The sequence below is a fragment of the Thunnus maccoyii genome, chromosome 13, assembly GCF_910596095.1.
Source record: "Thunnus maccoyii chromosome 13, fThuMac1.1, whole genome shotgun sequence".
NCBI lineage: Eukaryota > Metazoa > Chordata > Actinopteri > Scombriformes > Scombridae > Thunnus > Thunnus maccoyii.
Genome location: NC_056545.1, coordinates 15,654,093 through 15,669,692, shown reverse-complemented (window position 1 = coordinate 15,669,692; position 15,600 = coordinate 15,654,093). Strand labels below are relative to the sequence as shown.

The 15,600-nt window shown below is 44.3% G+C and overlaps 1 protein-coding gene across 2 annotated transcripts; it reads right to left on the bottom strand.

The window, feature by feature from the left end:
* Positions 1 to 899: 899 nt before the first annotated feature.
* mntb (MAX network transcriptional repressor b) lies at positions 900 to 14,300 on the bottom strand. 2 transcript variants are annotated; one of them, XM_042432329.1, is made up of 6 exons: positions 13,916 to 14,300; positions 9,886 to 10,528; positions 9,762 to 9,803; positions 9,306 to 9,417; positions 2,489 to 2,681; positions 900 to 2,364 (listed from the first exon to the last, which is right to left on the bottom strand). In XM_042432329.1, the coding sequence occupies exons 1-6, from the start codon at positions 13,986 to 13,988 to the stop codon at positions 1,550 to 1,552; spliced, it is 1,878 nt and encodes a 625-aa protein (XP_042288263.1). In that variant the 5' UTR covers positions 13,989 to 14,300; the 3' UTR covers positions 900 to 1,549. The 2 variants fall into 2 exon arrangements, with proteins under 2 accessions (XP_042288263.1, XP_042288264.1); XM_042432330.1 differs by having other exon boundaries at positions 9,898 to 10,528.
* Positions 14,301 to 15,600: the final 1,300 nt, after the last annotated feature.

Sequence of the window (15,600 nt, the reverse complement as noted above, 5' to 3'; positions counted from 1 at the left end):
AAGGGCTGCAAGTAGGTTTTGTCCCAATTCTTCCCCTTAAACCCTGCCCCTCATCTCTGGAGTCGCTCTGTGTTTGAAAGAGAAACAGAAAAACCACAACAGGCAGTCGACAAATAGCTCCAGAACTGAACAGGACACCTGAGACTTTCACACGTCATCAGAGGTCGACAGTACATATAAAGACGATGTGTCTTTTTCCGTCATTTTGTCTTGTTTAACTGCAGATTGGATCCTGTTTTAATCTTGCGTTGCCATCTACTGTTCACTTATTTTCTTAATCTATTTGCAAGGTGTTCTGGGTAGCTCTCGGTGCCACGTGCAGTGGTGAGTAATCATTTGGAGGACGATGGAAAGAGGGCTTAACCGTCACTTAAAGGACCAGTGTGTAAGATTTAGCGGCATCTAGCAGTGAGGTTGTAGATTGCAACTAACTGAATACCCCTCATTCTCCCCTTTCAAGCGTGTAGAAGAACCTACGTTGGCGGCAAAACTCGTGAAAAACACGAAAGGCCCTCTCTAGAGCCATGTTGGTTTGTCTGTTCTGGGCTACTGTAGAAACATGGCGGTGCAACATGGTGGACTCCATGAAAGAGGACCCGCTCCCTATGTAGATATAAAGGGCTCATTTTAAGGTAACAAAAACACAACAATACTTAGTTTCAGGTGATTATAGACTAATTAAAACATACTTATGAATATTATATTCCATTTCTGCTAATAGATCCCACTAAATCTTACACACTGGTCCTTTAATGGAGCAACGTTCTGTACTTGGATTGGCGGCAAAGGCAAAGGGGAAAAAATGGGAGATGCAGTTTAAAATCAGTAAATTTCATGTTATGGAACTCAAGTGACAAAAAGTGCTGAACTGCGTCAGTAAGTGATAACGATTTCTTCTGACTGTGTGACGTCGTCTAACTTCACACATAATCATAGTGTAACTGATCTGGATAAGTGAGACTGAAGATGTCTCAAACGCATCAGTGACATTATTCCGCTACATGACATCAAGATTACATGAATACAAAATGGGCACATACTGTATCACCACGGCAACAGCCTAATGACTCACTCTCTCATGCGCTTTCCCTCAATGAGTGAGTGAATAGTTAAGGTAAATCCTTGATGCCTGAGTGTGAACTGAGCTTATTATGTTAGTGCTTCTGGTTGTACAGGAAGGAAAGGAAAGGAGGGAGGAAGGAAGGAAGGAAGGAAGGTAAAACAGAGTTCCTGTCTTTGCAGCGGGGGACAAATGTCACAGTCTTATTTTCACAAACAATGGCCTGATCCTCTGACTCTGCTTTAATGTTATTGTTCAGAAACAGGTTAATGAACAGAGCTGTGACCAAGAAATCTCTGGAGATAATGACCACACGTCCAAAGAACAGTTTTTTTGTGAAGTTCCTCATATCTGTCAGAGCTATTGATTATTGATAGGAGTGTGAAAACTGATTCAGGCATTCTTCCTGGGCGGGCACTGAATCTTTTTCTTCTTCTCCTGTCTGCCATTCGTCAGTCCATTCCACTTATATTTCTGTTTTTCATTCTTTCAGGCCAGTTTGAGCGTGCTGACGGGGAAGGTTGGGACTGTAACCATGGTGACAGGGTTAAGGACGGCAGCCTGCCCGACCAGTTGGGGGTGAGGGGCCAGGACCGCTGTGGGTTTCCCTAGCGACGGGCTCCCCTGGCTCACCACGCCTGCGCTGTTCACCTGGGCTCCATTAGTGTTAGCTTGAGGGTTCGCCTGGACGTGGGGGTGGTGGGTGAAGGTGTGGGTGATGTGGCCCATCATGGCAGGCTGGGAGACAGAGACAGACACACCTGGGGGGTAGAGAGGGAGATGGGATGGCAGGGGCGTTGCCAGGTGAGCCACCGGGTGGACGGTGATGTGTCCGATGGGCTGGGTGGCAATCGGCTGGTGAGTGGCGGCAGGAGCTGGAGTTGCCGCGATTGGTTGAGGGGTGGAGGAGGTGGGGCCAGGTGACGGGGCGATGTGTGTTAGGTGCTTTTGATTGGCTGGCAGGCCGTGGTTGACGGCCTGGATGACTGAAGGGTGGGAAACAGTGGCGTGAGCGATGACGGTGGGCTGCACCTGCACAGTCGGGGTCTGAATGGCATGAGCCGGTGGCCCGGGGGGCGGACCTGGGGCTAGTGCAGGGGCGATGGGTTGAGGGGGAGGGGGAGCAGAGGGCGGGGGCTTGGTCAGGACTCCAGAGATAGGAAGGGTGGTGTGCTGTATCGACAGGTGAGAGGTGAGGAGCTGCTGAGTTTGTAAGATGGAGGTTGCTGGTTTGGGGAGGGACGTGGGAGCAGGAGGAGCGGGGACATCCTCGTCAATGTCCTGCTCGAAGTTGTCTTCTCCCTCTGTAGGTCAGAGTGGAAACAGTCATGATATGATCCAAGAAACAACGCCATCTGTGTGTGTACTACTACTTCTTGTAATTAGTTCTGTATTAAGTATTCATGTAAAATGTTAAGTGCGCTGTACCTGAGGCGGTGGATGTGGAGGCCTGGTCGTCCTCCGGCTGGATGGTCTGTCGGAGGACTCTGTCAATCTCCATGACATCCATGCACTGGCTGAGTTCATTCTTCAGCTCGGCCAGTCGCTGCTGTGTAGCGATCTTCTCTCTGGCCAAACGCTCCATCTCATGCTCGTACTCCTTCTCCTTACGCTTCAGAGTCTACCAGAGGTGACACAGACAGCACAGCAGATGAGCATCACCAGTACATGTAAAACACTTACAGTATAATAAACAATCATGTTATAATTTAGAGCTGAAACAATTAATCAATTAGTTGACTGTCAGAAAATGATTTTTCCAGCAAAAATGTCAAAATTTCACTGATTGTAGCTTCTCAAATGTAATCATTTGATGCGTTTGTGTCATATATGATAATAAACTGAATATTTTGGGGCTTTTGGACATTTGGTCGAATAAAACAACATTTTTGAATATGTAAAGTTAGGTTTTGAGAAACTGTGATGGGTATTTTTCACTTTTTTCTGATATTTTTTAGACAAAAAACAACATTGAAACAATTAAAATCAAGAAAATAATCGTCAGATCAATTGATAACAAAAACAATCTTTAGTTGCAGCACTAGTATAATTAAGAAAGTGTGAACAGTATGAGGTTAACGTGTATGCTGTAAATTTTCAAATCATTATACAGCTTTATTTTACTTGTATTTTAATGGTTCACCTGTACATTCAAGTAGAGCATAATATTGGTTTCAACAGCATTATTATCACCTGTACAACAACAGCCATGTCATAAAAAAAACACTCACTTAATTAATTCAGATTGACTGAACTTGTTAAGCTGCAGTTAAAGAAGCTCAACACTTCCTGCAGAAGTTTTCAGTAAAAAGCCTTTGGGAGAGTGAACGGGCGGTGCCCCCTGAAATCTTGGAAATGTTTTAATATAAAACAGATGGAAGAAGTGTTGCGTTTGCGTTAACAGCAGCAACAGCTAATTAACACGACAAACAGGAGCAGATCATAAAAACAGGGAAACTTATAAAACAGGGGAAAATAGAAGTACAGGCCTTGTTCTGTGTGGTGAATTAAGACTCTGGCCACTATGTGAGAGTTTACAATAAGCAGTATGTGGCTCGGATTAGCTTTACAGTTTTCTACAGCTTTAAGAAACAGCATTGCAACAGAAAAAGGAATTGAGATCAACTACTTCCTCTGTGCAGTTTTGGCCACATTTCTCCCAGGTTACACAATCCTTAAAGTTCTTCATACTATCCCACTTTCATACACCAGCATGAGTGCACGCATGCCAATGAAATCACGTTCAAGTGCTTTTCTCTGCGTTATCTAATTAGGCTCCTCCCATTTCCTGAGTATCATGCTTGTTTTTCGCAAGAATGAGGTCAGAGTGGGTGTGAACGTCCTGCCGTCGCCCGTTTCCACCAATCACACAAGTTAAGCATCATCCAAACAACTCTGATGTCACTGGATTACAGCAGCCTGAACATTACAGTCAGGTCTGACTGAATGTAAGTATTAATTCCCATCGCAGCGCTGTCATGCCGCTGTTAGCAGATTTACTAATGAAATGGAAAAAAACCACAGCAGGAGACACAAAATGAAAGAAAACTTAAGAGAAAGATTTAGAAAGAAAGAGCACAGCTTTCCCAGCCTCACCCCTTCATCTCTGTGACCCAGTTACTGTGTGGGTCAGCTGACGCACGAACACCAAACAGTACGACAGGCTAAGGACATTAGAACAGATTACTGGGGAGGAATTGGGGAGGTGGTGGGAGGGAGGGAGGGGGGGGGGGGGGGGGGGTTTACAGGAGGAAAATGTGTTAGTAAAAGGAGATCAGAGGATGAAGAGGTGGAAAAGGAAGGAATGAAGGGATTGTGTTAGTAAGAAATAAGCAGAAAACAGTCAGATGCTGGTGAGCTTTTGCTTTGTGCAGCTGGTTAATGTCATTACATTACTAGAAACTAAACATCCAGTTGACTTGTTGAATAGTCGATGGTGCAACAAACAGAGAGAGAAAAGAAGGATGGGGGGAAAAAAAGAGGAGGACAGAAAATGAAAGTTGTTTACTCTTCATGTGCACATGATGGCCACACACGCAAGCCCACTGTCCTCACCGCACCCGACCAAACTCACACCCGTCTTTGCAACTACCAGCCACCAAGTCCAGACCTGGTGAACTCTTCCATCTCATAACAGCTCAGCATCTCTCATGTGAAACCTTCATCTCATGCAGTCTTTTCCCATGACTGCAGGGACAGTTTTTAGAGGTCAAAGAGGTGGATTACAGTCTTTACAGCTCAAGACTTTCCAAAAATTTTGTCTTAAAAAGGTCAGAACATTTGACGCCAGAGTGAAAGTATATTGGTGGTTTTGTGTTAACAGACAAAACACTACTGACACACGTACCAGTCTAAAGATTTTTAAGTTCTTGCTATCCGCAGAGGGACGACCACTGCTTCTATATGTGCACATGTGCATCCGTGAACATCATTTCAAGGTCTTCCCGTACAAACCCAAACACCATTAGTCCTGCAGCAAATCACCAAGGAAACAGCTGCCACCCATAGCCGTTTCCCTGGCAACCTCATCCGCCAGGATTTGGCTGCTTGAGCAGCAGTTTGTAGAAGAACATAAGGAGCTCTCTAATTGGGTGAAGCATAGGGGCAATTACATATAAGGAGTGGTGTGACTGGATGTTTTCCAGTCAGGTGCTTTAGCTCACTCACAGCCCCCTCCTCCTCCTCCTCCTCCCTCCTCTTCACTACCATCCCACACTCCCTCCCCCTACACTTCCCCATCCATCGCTCCCTTGACACCCTCCCCCCCTTTATACTCCCTCCTCCCCTTCATGTATGTCTCCTTTATCCTTCCTCTTTCAATACATTCTCCCAAATCAAAAAAAAAGGTGAAAATGATTCAAGTGTGATGATTTTTTGTCCGAACAGGTGTCTTTGCCTTAATCAGAGATGTGTCTGTGCAGACACGTGGTCTTCACAAGTTTAATATTAGGACAAAGCAGAAAAAAAATTTCAACATGAGCTAATGGGAATGCCTGAAGTCACATCCCTGCACCATCATTCACGAGCTTTGACAAATAGATCAATACAACCTGAATTTGATTAGTTTACATCTCTCACACACACACACACACACACACACACACACACACACACACACACACACACTCTCCGACATAGAAAAACATGGAGGATGGACTGACTACAGTGCCCTGACCACCTGCCGCCTGTTGCCATGGTTACCAAGTGTTCTAAAGGCTTGAGACAGCGGGGCGACACGGGGCAAGAGGGACAGAGATGAAATGAAGAAAAGATTGAGACAGACAGAGGTTATAAAACAAAGAAAATCTGAGATACAGCATATCAGTACAAATTCATCTGTTTTAACGCTGCTTAAGGAGCACGCTTCATTAATGCACCCGGTACCTGTCACTGTCTCTCTCTGTCTCTCTCTCTCTCTCTGCAACCTAGAGGTGCAGAGCGGACGAGCAGCGGTGACATCACCGGGCTTGCGCTAGCCATGTGCTCAGATCTCACATGGCTCAGAGAGAGAGAGGGAGAGAGACTGAGATTTACAGGTTTACATGAGAAGAGGTGGAGAGAGAGAAAGGAAAAAAAGAAGGGGTTCAGACACCCATCTACAATAAAACCTACGATTATATTATAGATTAGAGGAAAATGTGCTGTTTCTCTCTCTATATATCTCTCTGCTGCAGCTGGGCCAGAATGCAGCTGCACATGTACTGACAAAAATGAGAAAAAGAGATCATATTTCTCCCATTTTAGCTTCTCTGCACTGGCTCCCTGTAAAATCCAGGATAGAATTTGAAATCCTCCTCACCTCCAATTCCCTTAATAATCGGGCATTATCATATCTTAAAGAGATCATAGTATCCTATTACCCTACTACCCCACTGCGCTCCCAGAACGCAGGCTTACTTGTGGTTCCTAGAATCTCTAAAACTAGAATGGGAGGCAGAGCCTTCAGCTATCAGGCTCCTCTCCTGTGGAACCATCTTCCAGTTTGGGTCTGGGAGGCAGACACCCTCTCTATGTTTAAGAGCAGACTTAAAACTTTCCTTTTTGATAAAGCTTATAGTTAGAGCCAGCTCAGGCTTGCCTTGGACCAGCCCCTGGTTATGCTGCAATAGGCCTAGACCATGGATGTATTATAAGAGCTGGATACCGGACTAAAAATGGCACCCATTCAGTCCTATAGGAATTGCTCGGCCCACTGAGTATGTGCAGTAGTGTTTCCCCCACTGGCCCCGCCTGCAAGGTCCCACTCGACCCATAGACTTTACATTGTGATAATGTCACAGATTTTTAAAATCACTTTTCTTGTCTCGAGGAAAGTTTTACAAATATGAAACCTCCATGGATCAAAAGTTCATAACAGAAAGAGTCCCCCGCAGGGAGGATTTTTCGCTGCAATACTGGAAGCGGCCACTGGGAAAAACTGGCTGCAAGGCTGAGCGTTGGCGCCTTATCCAGCTCTTATAATACATCCATGGCCTAGACTGCCGGGGAACTTCCCATGATGCACTGAGCTCCTCTCTCCCCCTCTCCATCTTTACGCATTCATGCCCCATTAATGCATGTTACTAACTTGGCTTCTTCCCCGGAGTTTTGTGCTTTCATTTCTCGCAGGTGTCTGTGGAGCTGTGGCTGAGGACCACCTGCTGCCCCCCGTGGTCCTGCATGACACCCACTACTATTATTATTGGTCGTATTTCTCTTATTATTATTGTTATTGCTATTATTGTTGTTGCTGCGCATCTCTCTCCGTCCCTCTTCTCCCTAAACCCAACCAGTCAAGGCAGATGGCTGCCCACCGAGAGCCCACTTCTGCTCAAAGTTTCTTCCCGTTTAAATGGGAGTTTTAAAGTTTTTCCTTGCCGCTGTCACCAAGTATTTGCTCATGGGGGAATGTTGGGTCTGCACAGAGTAATGCAGACAGGCCGAAAACTTTTACAGATTCTTGTCTCTAAATGGCCTAAATGGAAGCAGAGGACAGCGTGAAGCAAAGCGACTGTGTTTCCTGCTCCGAGTTCTCAGCTCTGGTGTTAAATGCAGCAATGTCAGCTGAGCAGATGCATACCAGCGTCTCTGCCGTCTCCTCCTCTACCATCCAGTGTGATCCACTCTTCAGATATATAGAAACAGAACTCAAAGGTACCAGAACTTACACTTTTTATCTCTCTGACTATGTGTAAATCTGATATTTTCACATCACAGATGATGAACAGCATTAAAACACGAGTCTTACAGCTAAAACACGTGACTCATGTAGGCTGTTTTCTCAGTTTAGTGTGGGGTGCACTTGATTGTACTGTAACTGTGGTAACTGAGCGGAGACATGAATTTTTCATACAAGGCTGTATTGAAGAAAGAAACAAAAAGTAATAATGTTGTTTAGTATGTAAGGCTACAAGAATGAAATACATGTAACTACATAAATATAGAGGAATATAGATGAGAATATGAGAACACGTCATCCCACCCTCTCTTTCTGCATCTTTCTGAAGTGCCGACTGTGAAAATCCTGAGACGGGGGCAGCCCTAATGAAGAGGATCTAGTGCTAGCTGTGTGGCGACTGGGTGGAATCTAATGATTATTGTACAATTGATTATGTTTTTGATTTATCAATTATTTGTTTAGTCTAGGAAGATGAGAAAATAGTGAAAAATACCTGAGACAAATTCCCAGAGCTGAAAGGAATATCTTCAAACTGCTTTCTATGTTGGACCAAGAGTCCAAAATCCCAAAATATTCAATTTACAATCATATAAAAACATACAAAACAACAATTCCTCAGATTTGAGAAGCTCTACTTAAATATTTGACATTTTTGCTTGATAAATGATGAATCTGTATATTACATTTTACTTTTAAAGCATAAAAACTGGGCTGCGCAGAATACATTTCCTCAATAGCAGCTTGGTTCAGCCTCATATCAAAACTATCATCTCTTGTCAAAGACCTCAAAGGCCTCAAATCCCTCTGTGCTTCGCTCCCTAAACAATGGCCCGAGACCTTGCAGCAAGTCTTGTTTTGAACAAGTTCTCCCATCTTGCGGCCTAATTTAGTTCCCAATTGAATATTTCATTGAACCCAAAATCATGGAGCTTCTCTACTCGACAAAAAAAAGGAACCACTATACAGTCCCCTCCCCCACACCGTCCTCAGCTCCATCCCTCCATATGTAATGTTAGTTTCCTACTCAGCTTCAATATGCTACAAGTCTTCCTCAACAAAAATGTTTAACCTTTATCTGTTCAAGCTGTTTAGTTCCTGGGACAAACAGTTCTTTTCCTATTTCATACTGCGTGAGACTACATGACCAGAGGATGGTGTTACACAACAACATTTCCACAGGATAAGAATCTCACTGAAATGCTTAAAATGCAAATTAATGTTCTCAAGAAAAGTAGACTCTTAAAAAACATATGGTATAGTTGTAACATTGGTTTTATTCACCACTTTCCTTTGAGCTGATTCACTATTATTTGGTGGATAGCATATCATTGTCACAAGACACGACCCAACACAAAACAGTTTAATGCCTAACAAAACAAGCATTGTGCATCTATTACACTGGGCCAAAGCGTGCGCTGCTCCCAGAGCTGAACCAATCAGTTCTAAACCAGAGAAAAATGAAAACAATAAGATGAAAAATAAGAAGCAGGGAGTAGTCCCCAAAATGTAATGTTGGACCACACCAGTAACTACAGGCTTACAGTCTCACTGTGGTGGGAAATCTGAGGAAATGTGTTACAACTCTACCTGTATGTAACGCAAAGCGCTGCGGAGGACGCTGAGGTTGGAGGTTTTCTTCTCATCAACATTTGGAACGTTCTTCTTCAGCGTCTCAAAACACTCTTTGAGGTGCGCTCGCCTGAAGGGCCAAGAGTCAGAAACGAGAAAGTCACACTTTGGTATGGTTGTCATTAGCAAACTGCCTTGGAAAATAGCATGGTTCAGAAGTTAACCATGCTCTTGTCATTTAAAGAGACCTCATAACTCTGATTTTCCATGCTTGTGAAGGATTTCACGGTTCTCTATAGGCTGAGGAAATGCCATGACATTTGGGCTTATGAAACTCTTTCATAAAACACTTGGTAAAACATAAAAATATGTGTATGTGGCGGTCAAGCTAAAGAAAAACACAAGGCTGTTTTCTTTTACTCCTGGCAAGTTAGCATCAACTGCAATAATGGAGAAGTTTGTATAATAACTAACCTGTTCTTCTCCAGTTTGTTATGCACCTCTCTGGTCCCAGCTCTGGAAACACACAACATAAATGGTCAAATACAAAAATAAACACATTTGAATTCTAAAAATCAAATTTAATACACACACATACACATAAACTGACCCTCCAGGTCTCCTCTTCCCCTCCATCCCCCTCAGGTCCTCCATCGTCACTCCATTAGGCCGCGGCTGAGATGTGGGTGGAGCTTGATGAGGAATCAGTGCATGTTGAGAGCCAGAGCCGTTAGTGCTGATGGAGGTTGGGTACTGAATCTGAACCTGAGGCTGTGGTTGGTTGGGCTTTACACCAACAAGCTGCGGAGTTGTCTCTAACTTCATCTGGGGGGCGCACAACAGGTGGCGAGAGGCCGGCTGTGGCTGTGGCTGCTGCTGCTGCTGCTGCTGCTGCTGCTGCTGTTGTTGTTGTTGCTGCGGAGGGGAGGAGGCGTTTTTGGCTGGCGGGGAGCCATTAAGTGTCGTTGGTGCCGCTGCAATCGGCGTTGTAAGCGGAAGGGCTGGGACCGAGGGTGTCGCAGTGACAACTGGGACCACTGGAATGACAGCAATGGGGACTTGAGGGGGTGGCAGAGAGGGGAGTGGAGGGGCAGGAGGGTGGTGCGGCTGTTGACGGTGAGGGTCATCGCCCCAAGCGACATGGTTGGCTCTGACTGTCAGGGACGAAGAGGCGACAAGCTCTACGCGTCTCGACTCTGCCTCCCTGTTGATGAGCTCCTTCTCTTTGCGCTGCTCTTCCTCTGTAGAAAACAAGACGAACAAAAGAAATTAGAAGTACAGACGATGAGGGCAAATGTAAGAAGGCTCAACCAGGAAGTGTGATGGTCAAACATTAGACAACCTGCTCTCAGTTCACATGCAAGAAAAAGTCATGATTGAGTATTTGCATGCACACATTGGTTAAATTTGCTTTTCATATCCTTGCATACACAATGTGACAACACTAATGCAGACACACACTAATATCCCTGAATGCTTACGAATATGAAGGATTATGTGCATCCAGTTTGTAAAACATGAATTACTTGTAATTTATAGACCAACATGCAACAAATATGCAAGTTCCCTTTTGTTAATATTGGTTGTTTCATTGTTATACTACAGATCACTTTATCAGGGCGGATGTCACTTTGTATACCTCTAAACAGTACGTGCACACAAACACACACAAAGAATGATGTCATCAGGGAATAAGACGATGGGGAGGGGGGAAATAACCACAGAAATTGAGTCTGCATCTATTTCCTGACTGGAGAGAACCCCCCTCTGTCTGTGCTGTGATTGGACCGTTCCAGCACTGAGCATGCTTCTACCCCTGGGCTATGTCAGCACCGTCTGACCAACGGGAGTGGTCTATTGTCAAGGAGCCACTCACACTGGATCATCCGGAGTTGGCACCATGACAACATATAAATGAAGCATTGCTGCATTGCAAAAGAAAACAAAATGTGAAAATAAATGTCACAAAAAAAGAAAAAAATCACACCGTAGGACAGGAATGTTCCCACGCTGTGCTCATGTTGTGTACGCAGAAGCGCGCGCACACACATAACACACACTTCATGATACGAGTGAGTAGTTACTGCACACCGTGGCAGGAAGACTCAAAAGCAATGCGGAAAGCCCTCCGTTACCATGGAAACAGCAACATTAGAAACAGAAGATCCCAGGGATTCCTCAAACCTGCACAACGCCAACACACATCCCGGCCACCACGACCATTATAGAACAAAACAGAAACACCACTTGCCAACACGTCTGGCTACACGTTAAGTAACACTTTCGTCTCCTCTGATGACGCAATTTCCTTTCAGATAGGGCAATAGTTCACCTCAGAGAAGGCCCGCGTGGTTACTTTCATCAAGGCGATACGCACAAACACAACTACGGTATGTCTCTGAGATTTGACAACAGTCCAGTTAAAACACTGTTAATTGTGCTGCAGCAGAATTACAATCTCTTCTAACTCCTGGCCTGCAGTGTAAGATGGATAGATAAGTGCATTATGCTTGGTTTTAAAGGACGGGTTCACAATTTTTCAAGTTGGTCTTAAAACAGTCGTCAGGTGCCCAAATGATCATTGAACTAGCTTTTCTTGCTGTAATCATTCCTCTTGTTTATACTGGCCATTAGAAGATCCCTACATAATGAACTTACAATGTAAGTGATGGGGGACAAAAGAGTCGAAATTAGTCAAATCAAGTAGATATCTTTCAACGTTAAAGTCCTTTTAGTGCCAAAGTCCCTCTTTTTGTTACTATACTTCCGCTGCAGCTCAACAGGGAAACACAAAGAGGGAATTTGATGCCAAAAAGACTGTAAATGTGGCAGATATCCATTTGATATGATTAACTCAGACTGCTGAAGCCTAAAAAAAAAAACTTACATTGAAAGCACATTTGAAGGGGCTCTTTCATTCAGACTTCCTATCTGTTAAGTCGGTCTGGGTGATCAAGAGCTTATCGTAGTGTCGTACCAGAAATTTCTTTTGTCCAGCTTCTGTAATCAAAGACTGGTACAAAAACAAAACTGTAAAGTGTCTGTTTTACAATGATAAGCAGTTAGGTCTCCTGTAATGTGTAACAGTGAAACACAGCTCATCGCTAAAGTTGTCAGTTTGATTATTTCATACATAGTTTTGCAAACATTTCACGTATAATAATATACTGTATATCACTATTGGAAAGTATCCTTTTTTAGAAGCATTACGATGATTTTTTAGTTGCAAAAAAGGAGACTTTGGTCAGTAATTTCTTCCTTTTCCATTGCTAATATAACAGATACTTTTAAAGAGTAGATTCCATAAGGGGCCTCATACCAGGAGTGAAAATAATATCTGACACATTACAGACGATAAAACTGCCATCAGCTGAGAGTATTCTTGCATACTGGTGCATCCCAAACTGGTTTTCCAGCTCTTGCATTACAATCCACACACTCACCATGCTCCAGATTGCCAAATGCACGCAAACGTAAATTACATAACTTTTGCATTGAGTCTGGGTTTAGGGTGGGGGCGTGCAGGCGAGGTTGCCCTACTTACCCCCCCTCCCCTCTTTTTTCTCCCTCTCTGACCCGCCACTGTCAATAGGCTGAATGGGAAGGGCGGTGTGTGTGTGTGTGTGTGTGTGGGAGAGGAGAGGGGGGGTTGTGCACGTGGTCGTTGTGGGCGGTTCCTGGCACGCGGTAGGGCGAGTATGCGGGGAGGAGGGAGGAGGGGGGGAGTGGGTTGATTTGTCTGACACGTCATCAGAGGGGGTGAAACACAAAAAGCAGCCCCCCAACCCCTGTATTTTATATTGTTTAGTGATGATTATTTCAATTGACAACTCATCGGTTTCAAACGAATAGTATGTTTTATGTCGTCTCGCGCGCGCTCCGTATACACACGGAACGAGGCGAGCGTGTGAGGGCCCGCCCCGGTGTGTGTCATAAGATAGCTGAGCGATGTCAGGGTATTATGTAAAGAGCAGCCGCTGCTCGCCACCGCCCTGCCGGTGCTCGACGGACAAAAACTAGGGCAAATCGATTCAGAGAGGGGGTCTTTTATAACAAATATACACGGAAGCCCTGAGAAAAAATATAATATTATTACATCACCAGTTTGAATCGTTTTTTTTAAATGCATTTGAGCTTCTAGATGCATATGCTGCAATAAAGTGCACTCCTGACCCTTATAACAAAAGATACAGAGCAGAAATGCACAGGAACCCCTCTGCTATCTGTCTGACACACACACACACACATACGCACGCACACACGCGCGCGCCTACGGTGAGTCACTTGAAATTGTCACACACACACACACACCGAGAGCGCGCAAAGTAGTTCAACTTTGCCTGTTTCCGCATTAAGAGAAGACAAATATGTGCAATAATCAGCCACTCGGGAATTATCAAGGTTTGCAGGGAATCTTTTTTTATTTTATTTATTTGGCATGAACCCAGGATGACAAACCAGAAAACTACACACGCTTCCGTCCATTATAGGCGGGTCGGTTGTAAACGCGAGCCAAGCCGTGGATAGTGACGGGATACGGTTCAATAAGAGCAGCGGAGGACTGAGCTCACACTGATCCGGTCCGTGTCACGTACGTTCAGGCTGCAGCGGTCTGATGTTCAACTCACCACGTGTGATCTGTTGTTGCTGGGCTTGCCATTCCAGATATCTGGCCGCCTCCAGAAGTGTATCGATGCTCATTGCGCGTAAATCCTCACGGCAGGCGACCCGGTGGCCCGGGACGGAAGGAGGAAAAAGACCGAGCTGGGGGTAAGGTAGTGTCCCGGTAGGAAGCGCCGTGTGCACGGTTCACACCCGCACGCCCGAGCTTTTCTTCCCCTGCGTTTCTCCTCAAATAAGAGGGGTGATTTTTAATCCGAGCAATCGGAAAGTAGATCCTCGCATACGTGAAAAAAAAAAATAAAAAAAAAATAGGATTGCAACAAGATGGCGATGAGAGCACGGGAATACACACACAACAAGGCGAGTCGTGTTCTCGTTAAGGCCCGCCCCTCCCGGAGTCCTGCCCCGCCCTGTTACTACGGCCTCCTACAAGCACCGGAGACCGCATCACTGCCTGCTACTCCGCGCTGCCAGCTCGGGCAACCCACCATTTAACTCCCTTTGACGTTAGAGATATTATAACTATTACCACATGAGTTTATAAGCTCCTACAACAACCGGGGCTACCGGTGTACTCGTGTTATCCCCGCGAGAAACGACAGAACGAAGTCCCGTCCGTTGTGCTCCGGGCCTCCGTGTTTTCCTTCCCGCAGCGCATGAACACCGATCTGGCGCCAGCGAGCCAATCAGCGCTCAGAACAACAAGGCATGGTGCTGGTCCACATGGGCACCCGCCCGGCCCGAGCGCGGCTCATTTGCATGGCGAGAGCGTGACTGGCCACCCTGCTGTCTCGGGATCACAGCTGTCAATCAAACGACGAGGGGGCGGGACTTACTGACGCATGTGGGTGACTGCTGAGCAGAAAATGCACTATTATTATTATTCAGTAGGTCGAGTTTAAGGCTTAAATTGTAACCATTTAATGCTAAATTGTAAGTTTTAACAATTAAATATTAATAGGAATCTGTTTAACACACACTTTTTTTATTCAATTGTGCAAAAAAAAAATCCTCAATACTGTGTTTGGAAGCACATATTAAGATCAATAACTATCATATAAGATTCTATCATTTAAGGTCTACAGATCATAAATGTTTTTTTGATAAAGCTTGACTTGATTTCCCTTTAATGCAGTAGGTCGAGTTTAAGGCTTAAATCATAAGCATTCATGCCAAATTGTAAGTTTTAACAATTAAATATTAATAGGAATCTGTTTTACACCACATGTGCGACGTGATTACAATTTTTTTTATTCAGTTGTGCAGAAAAATCCCCAATAATGTGTTTTGGACATATTGAGATGAATAATTATCATATCTGTCATTTAAGGTCTACATATAATTTTTTTTTTTTTTTTTTAAATTTTGACTTGATTTCCTTTTAATGGAAAGAAACCAACTATAAGCAAGCAGATACATTTTCATTGTCATTTAAAAAATGTTTATACTATTAAGTGGCAGCCAGTTAGAAAAAGATCTGAAGGATATGTCTATTTAATTTTATAATTTAAAAAAACTGTTGTTGGTATCATTATGTTTGAAATTATTGAAAGGACAGCCCCTCTAGATGTAGCATCACATTTGTGTCCTATAGACATAAAATTATAAAACATACAAACAAAAACAGCATTACATAACAAACACACACTGCAAATACACAGACAGCTCGCTCACCCTCTCCCACCCACAC